General features: G+C 38.5%; 2 protein-coding genes across 5 annotated transcripts in view; one reads left to right on the forward strand and one right to left on the reverse strand.

Moving 5' to 3' along the window:
• The window catches only part of JKAMP (JNK1/MAPK8 associated membrane protein), a 29,201-nt gene extending 12,336 nt beyond the window's left edge, over window positions 1-16,865 (forward strand). For all 4 annotated transcript variants that reach the window (XM_078448194.1, XM_078448195.1, XM_078448196.1 and 1 more), the window contains exons 5-7: window positions 2,661-2,842; window positions 7,535-7,611; window positions 16,579-16,865. In XM_078448194.1, coding sequence (XP_078304320.1) covers window positions 2,661-2,842; window positions 7,535-7,611; window positions 16,579-16,797 — 478 coding nt within the window. In that variant the 3' untranslated portion in view covers window positions 16,798-16,865. The remainder of the gene's footprint in view (window positions 1-2,660; window positions 2,843-7,534; window positions 7,612-16,578) is intronic.
• A 195-nt stretch (window positions 16,866-17,060) lies between these two features.
• Window positions 17,061-21,363, reverse strand: part of CCDC175 (coiled-coil domain containing 175) — a 76,477-nt gene continuing 72,174 nt past the window's right edge. The window contains exons 20-21 of the mRNA XM_078448193.2: window positions 17,791-17,923; window positions 17,061-17,267 (exon numbers count right to left, since the gene is read on the reverse strand). Coding sequence (XP_078304319.1) covers window positions 17,838-17,923 — 86 coding nt within the window. The 3' untranslated portion in view covers window positions 17,061-17,267; window positions 17,791-17,837. The remainder of the gene's footprint in view (window positions 17,268-17,790; window positions 17,924-21,363) is intronic.

The raw sequence follows: 21,363 nt of genomic DNA on the forward strand, positions 1-21,363 counted from the left end.
ATATTTTGTTTTAAATACCAAATTCAGAAGACTATATTAGCCCAGACTACTTTGCTTTTAGAATTTCTCTTTGTGTTCATTTTGATGTGTTTCTCGTGGTAAAGCTCTAATATAACAGTCTGGTGTTCATATTCTCATAGTTGTAGCAAGTTACCATTACATAATATGCTCAAGAAAATAGTCCTTTTTGTGTAGGTTCTTAAGAGTACTAAGTGTGAAAAATAGCCATGCACATGTGTGGAAAAGGTCATTAAAAAAAACATAAGTTCTAGATACAGGGATAAGAAAATCTTTCCACCTGCCTACCATTAAGTCCTATAAATTATTTATTTCCTGTATATATACTGTCTCTGTCTCTTTATGTACATGTAATTTATATATAAGACTGCATATAAAACACTGATAATGTGTTCCTTTGTTGCTTTCATAGAGCTGTAACTCTCAGCTTTGATTCATCTCTTCTCATATACTCTTCTGGGGACTGCAGAACTTAACCTGCTCTTTAGAAAGCTTAATAAGTGCATCAGATATACATATAACCATCTTATTTAAAACAAAATCAGACTCATTTACTGCTGGTCACATATATAGTGTTTTTTATATCTGTAAAGCACATAGGAGAGTCAAAAAATAGAAATGGCAAATAGGTGCTCTCGGCCCTCATTCTGCAGCCTTAACAGCCACATCCTCACACAACTTCACTGATTATGACATTTTCCATCTGTTCACCATCTTTGAATTAAGTAGATTCTTTTTCTCAGTAGCTTTACCAATAGTCACTGTGCAGTGGCCTGTCTGTGTTATTGTATCAATCATACAAAACAGTGGTTTTTGAAATTACAAGAAGATTTTATAATATTAACATTGGGTTTATACATATTTTTTACTTCACATAGGCATTTAAATGTAGCTATATGACCAGACTGGGGCTGAACATTTCAAAAAGCAGCAGGACTACCCGGGGCTCCTGGCTGGCTCAGTCAGAAGAGCATGCGACTCTTGATCTCAGGGTTGTGAGTTCAAGCCCCACATTGGGTGTGGAGATTACTGAAAAATAAAAAAAAAAAGCTGCAGGACTACCAAAAGTTATAGTAATTTTTTTCTTTTGTTGAGTCAACAAAACGGTACAAGATTATCAGAAACCTTTTGGAACACTGTTACATTGACTAATGGAGGCTGTTTTCTCCATTAGTGGTATATATAAGCTAGTTCCATACAAACTGAAAAATGCCCAGATACTTGACTGATAGTTACAGTTTTGAGAGGAACTTGATTAGATGAGACATGGAAAAGCATGCAAATTTCTATTATTAGAAACTTACTGTAAAAAATGTTTACATTGCTAAAACCTTATTTATGAGTTACTGAAAATGAGCAATAAATACTGTTGTAACAGAAATTAGCTTGTCAGATTTATCCTATCCCCATATATAGGAGACATGGCTGAAGGTGGGGTGGGGGCAGGTGGAAGGTAGGGAGTGGGATACAGGGTGGGATACAGGTGTCTGCTTCCAGAGACTGGTTTCCTGGTTCATTAGGAGAGTGACTCATGGTAGTTTTCTTCTGATTAAAATAATCGTCTTTTTGGCACTTTTAAGGAACTACAAGTTGCAGGAAGAGACAGATTTTATTTTGTTTTGATGTGTTGGTAGGGTGTAGCCTAACAAGACAAAATTCCTCATCCAAGGAGGTCATATAATAATGTGTTGCAATTAGGGCAGCTGGGCTGAACCTAAAAGCTGTCATGGGAGCACAGGGATGTAGTATGATTATGCTGTGTGGAGAGGAGGCTTGTGGTCTGTGTTCTGAAGGCTCCTGTGCTTCCCGTGACTCGCCCCTGCGTAGGGAGGGGTTTGGGTATTCAGATAGTAAAAAATGATCTGAAAGTCTTCATGAACAGGAGGTTAGAGCTATGTGCATAGAAATCCCATTATTCAAAATAAAGAGCTACAAACTATGGCCTGGTGATATAGAGAGATATTTTTACATTTTTCTTGATTATAAAACTACATCGTAATACATTTGAAAAACAGAAAAAGCATACAAAAGTAAAATAATATGTAGTTCCGTTTCTTCAGATAACCACTGTTAAAAAAGTTGTCTTTCCAGTTTCATTCTGAATGTGTGTACATGTTTTTTAAAGGATATTATGGTTAAACTATACACATGGTTTTTGTAACCTTGTCACTTCATGTTTTAGGCACAGTTGCTTTTGTCCTTAGTATTTCTTCCATAACCTGATTTTTAATGGCCACGTGCTATTCCAACATGAATGTACTTTAAAATTTAATTTCCTAATGTTGAGTATGTATTTTCTTCCTGAATTTTCCTTATTACATGATTCAATAAAAATCCTTGTTTGTAAAGTTTGTGAACAGTCCCTGATTGTTTTCCTTGGATGAATTTCTGCAAGTAAAAGTGCTGAATCACAGAATGTAAACATTTTTGGAATTTTTGATCCATGTTTCTAAACTGCCCATTGGAAAGGAAGCAGCATACACTTTCCAGCAGTGTGAGTCTTTTTGGCCAACCCTCCCCTAGTCTGAATATTCAATAGGTTGACTTAACGCACTTTTTAAACCTTTTTTAGCATCTTCGATTTTAAATTGATCAGTAATAGATACATTTTTGGTGTCACGATTCCTTGTTTTATTTCACAGATACACCATCGTATTCATCTATTATGCATTCTGCTTGGTATTGATGATGCTGCTCCGACCCCTTCTGGTAAAGAAGATCGCCTGTGGCTTAGGAAAGTCTGATCGATTTAAAAGTATTTATGCTGCACTTTACTTCTTCCCGATTTTAACCGTGCTTCAGGCAGTTGGCGGAGGCCTTTTATGTAAGTTTGATGGGTCAAGTCAGTGAAATATATTAATTTTTATATGTGATAAACAGTGTTTTCTCTAAGTATAATTTGTATCTTTTTCTTTAAAATAGCTTTTATAATCCCTGAAAATAAATGTATTTTTGCTAAAACATTAATAAGTCTTATAAAAAAATAAAAATGGGTTTCTTAGAATAGAATAGGTATTATCAAGCTAATCAAAGCTGATTTCTATTTAGAGAATACTTTGTATCTGAGGCTTATAACCTCAGTAGGAATACTTTAAAAACCTGAGTATAAATTAAAAAGAACTGGTTTTTGTATATAATACATGGAAATTACTGTTGATTTTATACACACACACACACACACGCACACTAGTATGTACTACTTATCATAGAGTTATGTCTTTGGTTTCTGAGTTCCTTTATGAAATCCTTTTGGGTACGGTAAAAGAATCCTCAGTATACTCTTTAGTATAGCTATTCATTTATTCAGCAACTATTTAGACTGAACTGTGACTCAAAAGAAGAATAAGAAGTTGGTGTTAAAGAACTGACATACTACTAGGAAAGCTAGAAGTAGCTGAGAGAACACAGTATAGCACTTAACCTGAATATGTGACATTGAATGTTGCAGGGATGTTAGATACCACCTTCTCTGTGGAGCCCACCAGGGTACAGAGGGCAAGGCTTCTGGCCTAAAAGAACTAGGCAAGACTGGGCATCACTGTGTAGCTTGGTGATGAATTTGGTTCAAGATGAGGAAGGCACTGTGAAGGTGTGGCCAAGGGAAGAGGAAATTGGAGATTAGTCAGGGGTCTATTATCCCTCATATTCTAGTTACAGATCTATTGTTTCCATCAGGCCTGCATAGTATTTGAAAATGTATATTTCCTTCTAGCTCTTACCATTCCCTGTTTTAGTTTTGGCCCACTTCAGTTGTTTACTTGCCTGGCTGGCCTCTATAGGGGTTTGAGGTCACTATTCTTGCTCTAGAGAATAGGGTCCTACTCTTTAAGGATTTTAGGCAGAAGAGTGACATGCCTAGGTTTGCATTTTGGAAAGAGAACTTGGTAACAGTGTGGAGGATGGATTCGTCGGGAAAGAGAACCTGGGGGATCAGTGAAGAGGTTATTGCAGCTAGCCAAGTCTGTCTGACCTAACACAGAGAAACACTGGGAATGGAGAGCTGCTTTAAAGATAGATTTAACTAGACTACGTAACTGATTAAACATAGGGGTGACAGAGCGCGAGGAGAATATGATAGATAGCTTTTTTTTTTTTTTTTTTTTTTTTTGAGTGCACAAGTTGGGGGAGGGGCAGAGGGAGAGAGATTGAGAGAGAGAATCTTAAGCAGGCTCATGTTCAGCAGAGCCCAACGCAGGGCTTGATCCCACGACCCTGGGATCATGACCTGAGCTGAAATCAAGAGTCAGACACTCAACTGACTGAGCCACCCAGGTGCCCCCATAGAGTAGCTTTCTGACTTAGTAACTGGTGAATAGAGCAACGGTGAATATTAGAAAAAGCAAATTAGATATGTTGATGAGAAGTGAATTCAGTTGTAGGTGTTCATGGAATATTCACAAGAGTACAGGTAATTATACTAGTCTGGTACTTGGGAGAGCTGTCTAGGCTAGAAAGATTTAAGAATTGTCAGCCTTCAAATCCCTGTGTCCTAACCTATGGATGGTGCTATTGTGTAGGACCTCTTGGTTACACGAGGAGAAAAGGGGAAAAAGCTGTGGAAAGTCAGTCAGGGTTTGGGAAGTTAGCCCAGGAGACTGCCAGACACCATTGCTTCATATACTGTACCTGCCTACATTGAAAAATGCCTTTTCTGGGGCACCTGGGTGGCTCAGTTGGTCGAGCATTGGATTTCAGCTCAGCTCATGATCTCACGGTTCATGGGTTTGAGCCCCATGTGGGGCTCTGTGCTGACAGCCTGGAGCCTCCTTCAAATTCTGTGTCTGTCTCTATCTCTGCCCTTCTGCCACTCGCAGTCTGTCTCTTTCTCTCTCAAAGATAAACATTATTTTTTTTTTTTTTAAAGAAAAATGCTTTTTCTCACAGTGAGTGTCTGATCATTTTGTTAACAAGCCCCTGCTCAAAACACATTCATTGTGAGGATAGAAGAGTCAGTGTTCACTTGCACTAAATATAAATTCATGAAGGCTCCTGAGATTAGTCACAGAGGACATTATATACCAAGTCATAATTTTATGATAATGAAAAAAATAGATAATTTTTTGTGGGGGTGTCTTAGTCGTTTCAGACAGCTGTTACAATACTATAGGTGGCTTGCAAACGACAGAAACTTTTTTCTCCTCGTTCTGGAGAATGGGAAGTCCAAGAGCAAGGCACCAGCAGATTTGGTGTCTGGGTAAGAGCCCACTGTGTCCTCCGTGGCAGGAGGGGAGGGAGCTCTCTGGGGTCTCTGTTTTGAGGGCACTAATTCCATTCACGAGGGCTCTGCCCTCATGTCCCCATCACCTCCCAAAGGCTCCACCTCTACCCTCACGTTGCGAGTTAGGATTTCAACAGGAGAATTGGGGGGGGGACACAAACTTTCTGTTCATAACAAGGAGAAACAGAAGTCTGAGCAAAGTAGAGCAGCAAGCATCCTCTGGTAGGTAGCTTAAGAGATAATACTTGGGTCTAGGGAGAGAGGCACTGGAATCATTAGAGGCCTGTGACACACTTTTACCTGCTTAGAAATATTATTGAAGCCCGTTTTTAAGCGTGATCTGTATCTGAACTACCAGGGGAACTAAAATGTAGATTCTCGGCACCCCCATCCCCCGGCCTAGTTGCTCAAAATCTTAAATTATTTTATATCCTAGAGTAAGAACCATGCCTGAGCCCAAGACCACCCTCCACTCCCCACAAATTTAGGCCTTGTTAGAAATTTCCTCTTACCTTAGATGGCTTTTTACTACTCTGTCCTAAATTTGTATCACTATCAACATTGTTTAGCTATTTATAAATATTTATAAATGAATTGTTTGTTGAGGATGCTTATCACTGTCTATAAACTAAAATATTCTAAATGTCAAAAAGGTACTTATTTAGTAAGTTGGAATCAGGCCTGTATAGATTATTCCAAGTTTCTGCCTTCTGCATTCTGAATTAACGTTTGAAATTCTTCTAGACGGGTTCCATTGCAATGTAAAATGATAAGTGGTTTCATAAATTGAAGTTGTTTTAAAATAATTATATGAAAAATAATTCAAGATTTCTTTTTCTCAATTTGCTCATTTTAGTGTGCTGTAAATTGAAAACACTTTAAGAGAAAGATAGTATTTTGTAAGAAAAAAAATTTGCTTCAAGTAGAAATAGCTAGAATTTTGACATAAAGAATATTGGAGGGGCACCTGGGTGGCTCAGTTGGTTAAGTGTCTGACTTCAGCTCAGGTCATGATCTCACAATTTGTGAGTTCAAGCCCCGTGTCGTGCTCTGTACTGACAGCTTGGAGCCTGGAGCTAGCTTCTGATTCTGTGGCTCCCTCCCCCCCCCCCCCCCTCTCTGCCCCTCCACTGCTCCACTGCTCATGCTCTGTCTCTCTCTCTCTCAAAAATAAACAAACATTAAAAAAAAAGAAAAAGAGGGGCGCCTGGGTGGCGCAGTCGGTTAAGCGTCCGACTTCAGCCAGGTCACGATCTCGCGGTCCGTGAGTTCGAGCCCCGCGTCAGGCTCTGGGCTGATGGCTCGGAGCCTGGAGCCTGTTTCCGATTCTGTGTCTCCCTCTCTCTCTGCCCCTCCCCCGTTCATGCTCTGTCTCTCTCTGTCCCAAAAATAAATAAAAAACGTTGGGAAAAAAAAAAATTTAAAAAAAAAAAAAAAAAAAAAAGAATATTGGATGATCCATTTATCCTTTGAGGTTTGTTGATACATGAACTTTTCTAAAGAGTAATTAAAACTGAATAACTGTTATATTTAGCATTTCTCAACCAGAGTCCTCTACCGGGATCATGAAACAAAATTATTTGAGTATTTTCTCAATCCTCCCAAGTCAAGTTTGGTACATACTAGTATCCTTCTAGATACATGGATGGAAGTTAATTCTTTACATTCAGTGGATGCCTTAAGGCAGGGGTCTTCAAAGCTAGGCCAAGGATTGTTTTACATTTTTTTAATGTTTTATTTATTTTGAGGGGTGGGGAGAGGGGCAGAGAAAGGGAGAGAGAGAATTCCCAAGCAGGCTCTGTGCTGTCAGTGCAGACATGGGGCTCCATCTCACCATTCACTTTGTGAGATCATGACCTGAGCTGAAATCAGAGAGTTGGACGCCTAACTGACTGAGCCACCCAGATGCCCCAAGTTTTGCATTTTTAAATGGTACGGGAAAAAAAGTAGTTAATTCTTAACATGTTAAAATTATATGAAGTTTGGGTTTTGTTGTTTATAAAGTTTTATTGGAACATAGCCACACCCATGCATTTGTGTATTGTCTGGCTGCTTCCCACTGTAACAGGGACTTGGGTGATTGAGACAGATACTGTATGGCCCGCAAAGCCAAACATATTTACTCTCTGGCTGTTTTCAGAAAGTTTGCTGACCCCTTTTAGGGCATTAGGGCTTAAGTCTCTCATGGGACTGGTTGAGAAAGTTTTCAACTATGGGGAGAATTATACTGTTTGAATTTTTTTGATGTTTTATTCAAAATATTTAATTTTCAATATAATACCCATGTTTGTTTTTCAGATTATGCCTTTCCATACATTATATTAGTATTATCTTTGGTTACTCTGGCTGTGTACATGTCGGCTTCTGAAATAGAGGTAGGAAACCTTTTTTCCTTTGTTAACAGGTTGTTTGTTTTTTAAGTAGATTTGACAACTGAATAGGAAAATAGTACATAAATAGTACTCCTGATTGTTGTTGTAATCCTGTAATCCTTGGTGAATGGCACTCAATAGCTATTAGCTGGTTAGTTCAGTTTATAAAAGGTTGTATGTTACACTGTATATGCTTGGGAAGTCAGTGAAGTAGTAGGCTCAACTATTCAGCATCTTGGAGAAAAAAAACTATCATTTCACAAAATTGACCCACATAGAAAATGTTTAATTATTGAAATGTTGAAAGTTGTTAACACTATTTTGAAGGAAACATAAAATACTTTATTGTATGTAGAATTAATTTTATATTTTATTTTATAATGATGATGACTAAGTCATCAATAATTATATACATTCCATACCCTTCTATATTTTGTTCCCAGTTTTATTTTCTTGATTATGGATGTTTACTTTCGCACTCTAATATTTTGGTGATTTGAAAGAACATTAATAGTCACATTAGTTTTGATACTGTTCCTGTTTTGAGACCTCCATTTTGTGCCTCTTTTTAGTGTTTCGGTGGAAGGCCACTGTTTGAAAGAACTCTTTGAGTTATTCCTTTAACTTGAAAGGAATAAAAGTGTAAAGTGTCTTAGTTCTCGTCCATCCTGCTTGCTAGTCTAGTGCCTGGGCACTGTCTTCAACCGCGTACTGCAGTCGATAAGATGTGTGCTTTCTCTTAATTCTTTCTTTAAAAAAGTTCTAGAGTTCAGAGCCTATTTTGGAGTCCTTGTTGTTGCTCTTTTTTCTATTATGTTACCGAAAGAATGAGAGGGAATGGCTTTCAGGTAGAATAATAGAGGAAATACACAGAATATTTTTATGGTGATTCAAATGTTTTCATTTGTATTCTGTCCCCATTTCTCCTTTGTAATCTTTAATCAACATTACAAGGTGTTTAAAGAAGATAAACAAATTCATTTTGTCACTTTTATCAACTCTAGGGAAAGACTTGAAGGAGGAAATGATTGGCTATTTCAATAAAATAAAGCCTTTAAATTTTTGTTTATTATCTACAACTACTGTGGGTAGTTAAATCAGCTTGAAACTTATTTCTCTGCCCCAGGAATCTCTCATGTATAAAATGTTTGTGTACTTCAGTTAGACTCTATAATGAATCAGAAATAGGGACGTGAATCAGGAAAAGAAAATCTAATTCTAGATGAGTTGATGAGTTGTTTAATAAGAGAAAGTTGGTAACTAACCTACTGCAAATTACATTTCAGTATGTTTAATAGCACCTTCAGATACTACTTTTATAATAACTTGGTCCCTCCAATTTCTACATATTATAGAACTGTTTTAAAGATGAAAGGAAATCACAGTGTTCATAGGTCATTTCTGTTATGCAGGCAGCAGACTTGAGGAATACTAGAGACTGAGGAAGTTGGGTGTATGTACCTCCTACTTCCCACCTGTAACCCTCAGCTACAGTGGATCAGGGCAGGAAGCAGGCACATAGTATGGGATTCCCTTCTAGTTCCTATCTATCAGAAGAAACTGGAGTGTTTCCAGGGTTGAATGCTGGTGTGGACTAGAACTTAAGAGACATGGGCTCCTGTCTTGGTGCTGTCCCGGGAGTGCTTATATGGCTATAGGAAGCCTCAGTTTCCAGTTTCCTCATCTGTAAACTAGTAGCTAGAATGAGTGATTTCTTAGGTCCTTTTTAGGTCAAACATTGCATAATTCTGAGATTTTGTGTGGAAACAATATATTTTATTTTTATTGAAGTATTAACATACAGTGTTCTATTAGTTTCAGGTGTACAATATAATTACTCAACAAGTGTATACATTACTCAGTGCTCTTCAAGATAAGTGTATTCTTAATCCCCTTTATTTCTCCCACCTCCCCTCTGGTAACCACCAGTTTGTTCTCTGTATTTGAGTCTATTTTTTTCCTTCCAGTCCCTTTTTATCCTTTGTTTCTTAACATATGAGTGAAATTGTATGGTATTTGTCTTTCTCTCAGTGGTTTACTTCACTTAGCATTATACCCTAGGTCCATCCATGTCGTTGCAAATGGCAAGATCTCATTCTTTTTTATGACTAAGTAATGTTCCATTGTTCATCTATACCACATCTTTATCCATTCATTTATCCATGGACATTTGGGTTGTTTCCGTATCTTGGCTTTGTAATTCTGCAATAAATGTGGAGGTGCATATGCGGCGCCTGGGTGGTTCAGTCAGTTGAGCGTCCGACTTCGGCTCAGGTCATAATCTCACAGTCCGTGAGTTCAAGCCCCTGCGTCAGGCTCTGTGCTGACAACTCGGAGCCTGGAGCCTGCTTCAGATTCTGTGTCTCCGTCGCTCTCTGCCCCTCCCCCACTCGTGCTCTCTCTGTCAAAAATAAACATTAAGAAAAAAATTAAAAAAAAAAAAAGTGGAGGTGCATATATATCTTTTCAGATTAGTGTTTTTGTTTTCTGGGTAAATACCCAGTAGTGGAATTTGGTTATTCTATTTTTAATTTTTTGAAGAACCTGCATATTTTCCACAGTGGCTGTACCAGTTGGCATTCCTACCAGTGGTACACAAGGGTCCTTTTTCTCCACCTCCTTGCCAATATTTGTCATTTCTTATGTCTTGGATGTTAGCCACTGTGGCAGGCATAAGGTGATTTCTCCTGGTGGTTTTAATTTGCATTTCCCAGATGATCAGTGATGCTGATCATCTTTGCATGTGTCTGTTGTCCATCTGTAAATTTTTTTCCGAAAACTCTTCAGGTCCTCTGCCCATTTTTTAATCGGATTGTTTCTTACAGATATATCACTTGCAAATCTCTTCTCCCCTTCATTAGGTTTCCTTTCAGTTTTGTTGATGATTTCCTTCACTTTGTAAAAGCTTTTTATTCTGGTGTAGTCCTAATACTTTGTTTTTACTTTGTTTCTCTTGCCTGAGGAGACATATATAGGAAAATGTTTCTTTAGCCAATGTCAGATTACTGCCTATTTTGTTCTAGGAACTTTATGGTTTCAAGGCTCACATTTAGGTCTTTAATCCATTTTGAGTGTATTTTTGTGTATGGGGTAAGAAAGTGGTCCCGCTTCATTTTTGTGAATGTACGTGTACAATTTTCACAACACTATTGACTAGACCGTCTTTTCCCCATTGTGTACTTTTGCCTTCATGGTCCTAAATTACTTTACCATATGTGCAGGGGTTTATTTCAGGGGATTCTGTTCCACTGATCTGTGTCTCCTTCTGTGTCAGTACAATACTGTTTTGAATACTGTAGCTTTGTAGTATATCTTGAAATCTGGGCTTGTCATACCTCCAGCTTTGTTTTTCTGTCTCAAGGTTGCTTTGGCTATTTAAGGGTTTTTTTGGTTCCATATAAATTTTACAATTATTCTACTTCTATAAAAATGTTGCTATTTTGATAGGGATTGTATTAAATCTGTAGATTTCTTTGGGCATTGTAAACATTTTAACAATATTGGGTCTTCTAATCCATTAGCATGGAATTTCTTTTCCATTTGTTTGTGTCACCCTCAGTTTCTTTCATCAGTGTTTTATAATTTTCAGACTACAGGTCTTTCACTTCCTTGGTTTGTTCTTTTAATTTCTCATTCTCCTACTTCATTATTAGTGTATAGAAATGCAACAGATTTCTGTTTATTAATTTTGTATCCTGCGACTTCACTGAATGCATTTATCAGTTCTAGGAGGTTTTCAGTGGGTCTTTATGGTTTTCTACATAATACAGTAAAACCTTGGTTTGTGAGCATAATTCCTTCCAGAAACATGCTTGTAATCCAAACTACTTGTATATCAAAGTGAATTTCCAGAACCATTGGCTCAGTTGTGATCATGTGACATTCACTGTCACTTACTACTCATATTGCAAGACATCGATTGTTTATCAAGTCCAAATTTATTGCAACTGTTTGCTCATCTTGTGGAACACTCGTAGAACAAGTTACAATCCAAGGTTATACTGTATGTCATCTGCAAATAGTGTAAGTTTTACTTCTTACCAATTTGGATGCCTTTTATTTTTTCTTATGTGATTGCTATAGCTTGGACTTCTGGTAGTATGTTGAATAAAAGTGATGAGAGTGAACATCCTTGTCTTGTTCTGGATCTTAGAGGAAAAGCTCTGTTTTTTACCATTTAGTAAGATTTAAGCTGTGGGGTTTTCATATTTGGCCTTCACTATGTTGAGGTATGTTCTCTCTAGACCTATTTTGTGGAGAGGTTTTGTCACAAATGGATGTTGTGCTTTGACAAATAATGCTGTTTTGCATCTGTTGAGCTGATCCTATGGTTTTTATGTCTTCTCTCATTAATGTGATGTTGCATGTTGATTGATTTGCAAATATTGAACTTGTAAAACCCACTTGGTTGTAGAGAATAATTGTTTTAGTATATTGTCCCATTTGGTTTACCAGTATTTTGTTGAGGATGTTTGCGTCTGTGTTCATCAGAGATAATTGTTGAGTAATTATAATATGTAGATGTGTAACATATCTGTAGTTTTCTCTTTTTGTGGTATCTTTCTCTGGTTGTGGTATCAGAGTGCTGGCCTCACAGAATTGAGAAGCTTCCCTTCCTATTTTTTGGAATAGTTTGAGAAGAACGGGTATTTATTTATTTATTTATTTATTTAGAGAGCGCAAGTGTGGGGGCAGGGAGAGAAAGGGGGACAGAGAATCCCCAGCAGGTTCTATGTTTAGCGCGGAGCCTGATGTGGGGCTCGATCTCAGCCCTGAGATATGACCTGACCTGAAGTTGAATCAGACACTTAATCAACTGAGCCACCCAGGCAACCCCTTAACTTTTCTTTTAGAATTCACCTGTAATGCCATGTGGTCCTGGACTTTAGTTTGTTGAGAGTGTTTCAATTACTGATTCCATTTCATTGATAGTAGTTTCCTGATTCAGTTACCTGGTATGTTTCTAGGAATGTATCCATTTCTTCAAGGGTGTCCAATTTATTGGTGTATAATTTTTCATAATCTTTTTTAATCCTTTGTATTTCTGTGGCATCAGTCATTTCTCCTCCGTTTCTAGTTTTATTTCAGACCTCTCTTTTCTTGATGAATCTGGCTTACCGATTTTGTTGATCTTCAAAGAACCAGCTCATGGTTTCACTGATCTGTTTTTTTTTTTTTTTAAACTTTTATTTACTTCTGCTCTAGTCTTTATTATTTTCTTCCTTCTACTGGCTATGGGCTTTTTGTAGCTTGTTTAGGAGTAAGATTATTTGAAACTTTTCCTGCTTCTTGAGGTAGCCCTCTGTTGCTATAATGTTCACTCTTAGAACAACTTTTGCCATTTCCCAAAGATTTGAACCACTGTGGGTTTTTTTTTTACTTATTTACATTATTAAATACAATTTATTGTCAAATTGTTTTCCATAAAACACCCAATGCCCATCCCAACAGGTGCCCTCCTCAATCCCACTTTCCCCTCTCCCTCCTTTCCCCATCACCCACTTTCCCCTCTCCCTCCTTCCCCCATCAACCCTCAGTTTGTTCTCAGTATTTAAGAGTCTCTTATGGTTTGCCTCCCTCCCTCTCTGTAACTTTTTTTCCCCCTTCCCCTCCTCCGTGGTCTTCTGTTAAATTTCTCAGGATCCACATATGAATAAAACATATTGAACCATTGTGGTTTTCATTTGTCTCATGTATTTTTTTAATTTCCTCTTTGATGTCTTGGTTGACCCATTCATTGTTAGTAGCATGTTATTTAGCCTCCATGTGTTTGTGTTTCTACATTTTTTTTCTTGTGATTGATTTCTAGTTTCATACCTTTGTGGTTAGAAAAGATGCATGATAGGATTTTAATCTTTTTAAGTTTACTGAGCCTTGTTTTATAGTCTGACATGTGATCCATTCTGGAGAAGGTCCCATGTGCACTTGAAAAGAATTTGGAATCCATTGTTTTTGGAAGGAATATTCTGAATATATCTGTAGGTCCATCTGGTTTTATGTGTCATGAAAAGCCACTGGTCTTACTGATTTCTGTCTGAATGATGATGTATCCATTGATGTAAGTATAGTGTTGAAATTAACTATTAGTGGATTACTGTCACCTTTCTTTGTGTCTGTTAATAGTTGCTTTATGTGTTTAGGTGCTTCCATGTTGGCTGCATAGATATTTATAATTGTTATATCCTCTTGTTGGATTGTTCTATTATTATGTAGTGTCCTTTTTTGTCTCTTGGTACAGACTTTGTTTTAAAGTCTGTTTTGTCCGGTATAAGTATTGCTATTCCAGCTTTCTTTTCCGTTTGCATACTTTTTTTTTCCATCCCTTCACTTTCAGTCTGCGTCTATTTTTAAGTCTGAAGTAAGTCTGTTAAAGGCAGCACTTAGGTTTTTGTTTTTTATCCACTCAGGACCCTGTGTCTTTTGACTGTAGTATTTAGTCCCATTTATACTCAAAGTAATTATTGCCATTTTCTTACTTTCACTGCTTTCTAGTTTTCTGCTCCTTTTCTTTCTCTGCCCTTGTGGTTTGATGGCTTTACTGTTATGCTTAGAGTCCTTTCTATTTATGTATCTATTATAGGTTTTTGATTTGTGGTTACTTTATGTCCATATATAACTCCTTATGTGTATAGCAGTCTATATTAAGTTGTGAGTGACTTTAGTTTGAACCCATTCTAAAAGCACTAAATTTTTACTCCCCTCCCCCCCCCCCATTTTATGTATATAATCATACTTTACATCCTTTTATGAATCCCTTGACTGATTTTTTTTTCCCTTGACTGATTCTTATAGATACAATTGATTTTACTGCTTTTGTGCTTTAATTTCCATACTGGTTTTATATGGGACTAATCTTTTATTATATTTTTGCATTTATCTGTGACATTTTTTTCCTTTCCTAATTTTCTTCTGATTATGACCTTTTCTTTCCACTCAAAGAATTCCGCTGAATATTTCTTGTGAGGCTGGTTTAGCAGTGATGCACTTCTTTATCTCTCCTCCTATTCTGAATGGTGACTTTGCTAAGTATTCTTGTTTTGTTTTGTTTTCCTTTCAGCACTTTGAATATATTATGCCATTCCCTTCAGTCCTTCAGAGTTTTTGCTGAAAAATCAGCTCATAGGCTTATGGGGTTGTTTTTTAAATATGTACCTGCTTTCCTTTCTCTTGCTGCTTGTAAAAATCTCTGTCACTACTTTTGCCATTTTAATTACTATGTGTCTTGGTGTGGACCTCCTTAGGTTGTCTGTTTCCTTCCCCAGATTAGGGAAGTTTTCAGCTAATGTGTCTTCAAATTTTCTGCCCCTTTTCTCTCTCTTCTCCTTCTGGGATCCCTATAATGTGACTATTATGCTTGATGGTATCATTGAGTTCCCTTAACCTATTCTTTTTTAGTGTATCTTTTCCTGGTTGCTGTTCAGCTTGGCTGCTTTCCATTATATACATCTTCCAAATCATGGATCCTTCTTCTGCCTCCTCTAAATTATTGATTCCCTCTTGTGTATTGTTCATCCCGGTTGAGTTCTTCATCTCTGACTCTGAGATCTTCCACTCTTTTCTCAAGTCCACTGAATATTACTTTGAGTTGTTCATCATGCATAATATCTCTGTTTCATTTGGGACATATTCCTCTGTCTCCTCATTTGTGTATTTTTTTTCCTCCATGTATTAGATTCTAGTCCACTATATCTCCTGATCTTGAAAGCTGTGGTCTTCTGAAGGAGAGGTCCTATAGTGCCCTATGGCACCCTAGTCACCATAACCAGGCACTTCAGGGGTGTCTCCTGTGTGGGTACATGTGTCCTACCGTTGTGGCCGAGCTGCGTTTGCCTTCAGTCAGCAGCAGTGGCCCCACTTCATCTGCTTGGGGCACACCAGGCAGGGTTTGGTGGGTGTGCTTTTAAAGTGCCAGTCCGGGGCCGCTGAGAGCCTGTAGTGTGGCAGTCCTAGTGGTCAGACCAGATGCCTGACCCCATTCTGTCTTTTGGGGCTGCAGTTGCACCTGTCTCCGGGGCGTTCTCCCTGCCTTGTCTCCTGAGAGGTTTTCACTGGTTGGTGGGGCTGGCAGTCCCACCAGAGGCTTGTTCCCAATCTGTCTGTTGAGGCTACATTAGCATGGATCAGCAGGGTCCTTCCTCTGCACATTTGGTTATAAGGTTCGGCTATTTGGACTGCGGGCACACTCATGTGTGTGATTACCTTCCCCTCTCCCCAGGGCAGGAGCCACTCTGGGGTTGCTCACAGGGTATGTTGGGACATGGTGCTAGCAAGACAGGTGGAGAGTCTTCTGCTGGTTCCTGCAAGTGTCTGGGTGTAGGAGTGGGGAGAAATGGCATTTGCCAGCTCTTTTGTTCTTGGAGAAGTTTCCTAAAGATCCCTGCACTTCTATTGTACATTCTGAGATTAGTAAATCTCTAAATCTCCTTCACAGATACCTCTGGTGCTTTTCAAACTGTTGCTTCCATGCTGTATCTCTGCCAGGTTATGCCGGCTCTTTAATGGCTGGGACTACTCAGTTTCTCTGTTGTCTTCTGGGGCTCTTGGAGCTAAGTGCCACCAATTATAAAAACTCACAAAGTGAAGGCCCACTATTTTTCAAAGCCTAACGTTATGGGGACTCGTCCTCCCAGTGCTGGACCCCCATGCCTAGGGTTCCTGGTGTGAGGTCTGACACTTTGACTTGTGGTGTCCCTCCTCTTTATGGTTAGTCTCTCCCTTCTTACCCTTGTTGATGCGGCCTCCTCTCTACAGTTAACTGTGGAAAATCTTCTGCCAGTCTTTGGGTCATTTTCAGAGTTAGTTGCACTGTTGTGTCTGTTACCTCAGTGTATCCATGGGATGAGGTAAGCTCAGGATCCTCCTGTTCCGCCATCTTCCCAACAAATAATACATGTTAAATTATAATAAATTATCTAGTTTATTTAGCCTGATAATCTGTATTTGTTTTCTCTCTTTTATAAAATTACATAGAATTGCTATGATCTTCTGGTGAGAAAGAAAAGACTTATTGTTCTCTTCAGCCACTGGTTACTTCATGCCTATGGAATAATATCCATTTCCAGAGTGGATAAACTCGAGCAAGATTTACCCCTTTTGGCTTTGGTACCCACCCCAGCTCTTTTTTACTTGTTCACTGCAAAATTTACCGAACCTTCACGGATACTGTCCGAAGGAGCCAATGGACACTGAATGTAAGAGCCAAAAAACCTAAAAAGTGTTCCTTGTAAAAAATATAAAACGTATTAATGCTCTTCTGTTGTACATGGAAATGAGATGGGGTTTGTTTGTTAACAGCCTTTATGGTTAGACTTGGAAAAATATAGTAGATATGCTGTAGCACACTGGGACACTACAGGCTTGTTAGGAAGCGCTTGCCTCCTGTAACAATATTGTTATTCTTTAGAGCAAAATCATGTTTCTGGAATAAGCTGAAATCTTTAGCATTGACCTAATTTTGCATGTATTTGTTTTTCAAGTGTAATTATAAGGACAAACATACCTTGGTGGTCTGCTAGCAATCATAGAAATGAAGTACGTTGTTTGTTGTTATCTATTTATTTTTACCAATACAGTATTTTGATTATAAAACTAGACCATAATTTATATAACAGGTTTTTTTGTTTATAGGTGGTTTGGTTGAAAACATCTTCTGGTTGTTTCTGTTAAGAAAAACAATAAAATGTTTACAAAAAAAAATCTCAGATGTTCTGACATTTAATTGTATTTTGCCACACGAATTGTGGAAATAATTCGAACTATTTAAATACATGTATTCACATAGTCCCTCCTTCTTAGGTCTCCTTTTTAAAGGCTGTATACCAGGGCCATATTTTATTGATCCTGAAACTTTTTCACATGTGACATCTCTGAATTAGGATGCATCTCAGAATTGATGCCTTCTTAGATTTAACAAAATACGGAATATATACAATACATAAATAGTTTTCCTGTGGTTGTTGATAGGTGTGCTGTGAATTTTATGCTTTGAAGCCTTTAAGAGATTCATGTGGAACCAAAATAAGGTTTAGCACTTAACCTGATAACCTTCTAAACACCACAAATGGATAAACATGGTCAGATTATTCACCAATTCTGCTATTCAGTGGGGATTATGCAGGCTTGTTAATCTCAAACTTAAAACTTTCACTGACCATTGCAAAATCTGAAAGAAAGTGCACTCACTTTGTGCCTTCTGAATTCACAGCAGTTGTATCTTTGAAGTTATTATGTTATTTTTTCTCTGTTAATGCGTTTTTCATGGTACATTCAACCACGGGGGGGTGGACTTTTTTGATATGAACGTGTTTCTTCTTTTCTGTAGGAATAAAAATAAGAATTTTATGTATCTCATACAAGTTTGGGTGGTTATTAGTATCCATTAAAATTCTAAATTTCCCAAAGAATCCTCAATTAGATGACTGTATAATCTGGGACTTGGGGGTGGCGTAGAGCCTGGGGAGTCATTATCTGCTTACCAGTACCATATCTGTCCCGTTACATTTGGAACCATTTTAACAATTATCTCCTTTGATTTCCTAGTCTAGCAGAAACATGTGTATGCAAAAGGAAAAATCATGTAATTACATTCCTCAAATGCAAAGAATTTCAGGAATACTTAAAAATGCAGATATATATTTAAGAACAAGATCAGAACAATTCATAGCAACTGTGGTTGTTAATGTTAGTAAATAATCTGTTGAAACATGGTCATTAAAAATATAAAAAAATGGGCACCTAGGTTACTCCATCAGTTACACATCATACTCTTGATTTTGGTTCAGGTCATGATCTCATGGTTTGTGAGTTCAAGCCCCACGTCAGGCTCTGCACTGACAGTGCGGAGTCTGCTTGGGATTCTTTCTCAAACATTTAAAAACACAACAACAAAAAATAAAAAACAAATTGCCCTTGTCCTAGTTCAGGTTTGTTCAGTTTTTACTTAGGTACTCATAAGCAATCATAACCCTCACTGCTATAGTGCATGGTAATTATTTTGCCAACCAGTGCTGGATAGGTAATTTAAAGGTCAAAATATTTTTACTAATTTGGGTCAATTGATAAATTTAACAATTACATGTTATATATTTGTCTGAAACTATTGGGTTGCAAGACTTGGCTGACAGCATATACAAATTTGCTCTTTCTTTTAAAATATCCCTCGGTCTAAAAGTCTTCTGTACTACACATACCAAATGAAGATATTAATATAAATATCTGTAACTTTAATACTTTTTAAAAAATCTGTACTCGGTTACTATTTGATTTAGGAATACACACTGAGAACTTGTTTACTTTTTGCCTTAACAGTCCTTCCAAATAAAAGGTAATCTTAGTTTTCAAGATGAATTCTGGCATTTTAAGTTCTGACAAGCTGGTCCTCCACCTGTGCCAACCGGTCCCCTGTAGATGTCTACTCAGCCAGGCTACCGCGGTCCTTGGCCCAGGGCACGTCTACTGCCCTTTCAGGAAGACATCCTTCTGTATTCCCAACACCTAAAAAAAGGCTTAGAGGTGTCTCCTTTACCCTCTCATAGCCACTCACTAGAAGGAATCCCTTGTACTCTAATCAGCTCTTTGCTTGTTTGCTCTCACGATATACGTACTTTGAGGTTCAAGAACTGGGTCTTATTCAACTCAGTAACTGCAGCATTTGCTCTGGTGCCAGGCTCAGAGGTGCCCCCATCTGTTACTGAAGCTAGTGCAGTGTTCCTGAAGGAGAGGGCCAGGCCCTGCAGGGCTACAGTGACAGATTATGTCCAGAAGAGAACAGGAGAGCACTGTTGAGCTGGAAGAGATCAAGGGCTTCTCTACAAGCCCCATCACTTGAGAGAAGCCATTCAAAAGGGAAAATCCAAAAGCCAGATTACAGGTGGCTCATGATTAAGTAATCCAAGGGGTCAAAGCTGACTTACTTCCTTAGGAGGGCCATAGATTTCAAGAGATCTGATGAGTGCCTAATTTGGGTCCGATGCTTTCTAACTTCCTGTTAACTATCCATATTTTATGATCAGGGAACCTAGGGAGTAGAGGTTAAATAACACGTAGGAAGCAGGGCTGAGATCTGAGCCCAGGTCCGCCTACCTTCAAAGCCCACATCGTGCTGATGCTCTTCTTTTTTTTTTTTTTTTTTTTTTTCAATGTTTTTTATTTATTTTTGGGACAGAGAGAGACAGAGCATGAACGGGGGAGGGGCAGAGAGAGAGGGAGACACAGAATCGGAAACAGGCTCCAGGCTCTGAGCCATCAGCCCAGAGCCCGACGCGGGGCTCGAACTCACAGACCGCGAGATCGTGACCTGGCTGAAGTCGGACGCTTAACCGACTGCGCCACCCAGGCGCCCCGTGCTGATGCTCTTCTAGGAGCAGAGATAAGTGGAGTTAGGGAAACCAGAAACATTCAAGGTCAGCTCCATTTCAGAGACCTCTCCTCCCCCCCACTCCTCCCCCGATTCCTTAACTGGGTCAAAGTCTCATTCCCTGTTAGGTTCTCTCACAGTTCTTATGCTACACCTGGGAAACCCCTATGACAACGGATTTTACATACATTTGTAGGATAACTGATTCTCCCACAATAGCAGAAGTGAGAAGACTAGAGCCTGAGGAGTTCTCTGACCCACACACTCTGCAACTGGCCCAGAATGTCATAACATTAGCACTGACCACTAACTTCCCTACTTTTGACCCTTTTAACCTTGGAACAACCAGAGAAAGCCAGATACGCTTACTAATTAATGACATACCATGTCCTCCTAAGCTGCTCCCAGCTTCCCCATGCTAACAAGCTCCAATCGGAGTACACCAGACACCTTCCCTGTTTTTTCACATTACACCTTTCCCATTCCCCTGCCTTTGGATCTCTGCAAAAAGCAAAGGATGGTGACTCATTCTCTTGCTATACCAAGTTTTATGCCTCAGCTTATTTCCATTTAGCTGGTCTTCCTTTATTTTCACACTGTAATATTCTACTTTCCATATAGTTATCAATGAGACAGTCCACAAAATATGTGAAAAAGAGAATATGGTATTACTCAGTGGGCTTAGCTTTTCAATCTAATCTATTTACATTTGCTCCAACATGAAAGATCCCATCAGGTTTCAGACAAAGATGGGAGACTCATTCATGTGAAAATAGTGCAATTGATGCTTTGAGGTGATTTCACTTTTAAAATTCTGCTTGATATACAGTTGCTGGGGATGTCCTAACTTCCCAAAGAAAATTTTACAAAGTGACCAGGGCTCATCGGCAACCCAATATGCACGGATACATAATAAGTATCACCAGGCTGAAGCAGGACCGCAAAAACAGCTTTTTGGCTGATAAAGTTTACCCACAAAAGTGTTCAATGGTCACTAAAACATTATTTCTCTGGTCAAGCAGTGCCCTGAGAACATTGGTTTTTACCAAATACTGGAATGTCTTTAGTCCCATCACTTTCTATCTTATTTCATTTTCTACAACCCACCTTTAAAATTGCTTAGCTAATGACCTTCTTTAAAATGACACCTCTAGGGACACCTGGGGGGCTCAGTCAGTTAAGCGTCTGGCTTCAGCTCAGGTCATGATCTCACAGTTCATGAGTTCGAGCCCTGCATGGGGCTCTGTGCTGACAGCTCAGAGCCTGGAGCCTGCTAAGGATTCTGTGTCTCCCTTTCTGTCTGCCCCTCCCCTGCTTGTGCACTCGCTCTCTCTTTCTCTAAAAAACAAACATTAAATTTTTTTAAATAAAATGACACCTCTAATCCGTGCATTTGCTAG

The sequence above is a fragment of the Panthera onca genome, chromosome B3 (assembly GCF_046562875.1).
Source record: "Panthera onca isolate mPanOnc1 chromosome B3, mPanOnc1 haplotype 2, whole genome shotgun sequence".
NCBI lineage: Eukaryota > Metazoa > Chordata > Mammalia > Carnivora > Felidae > Panthera > Panthera onca.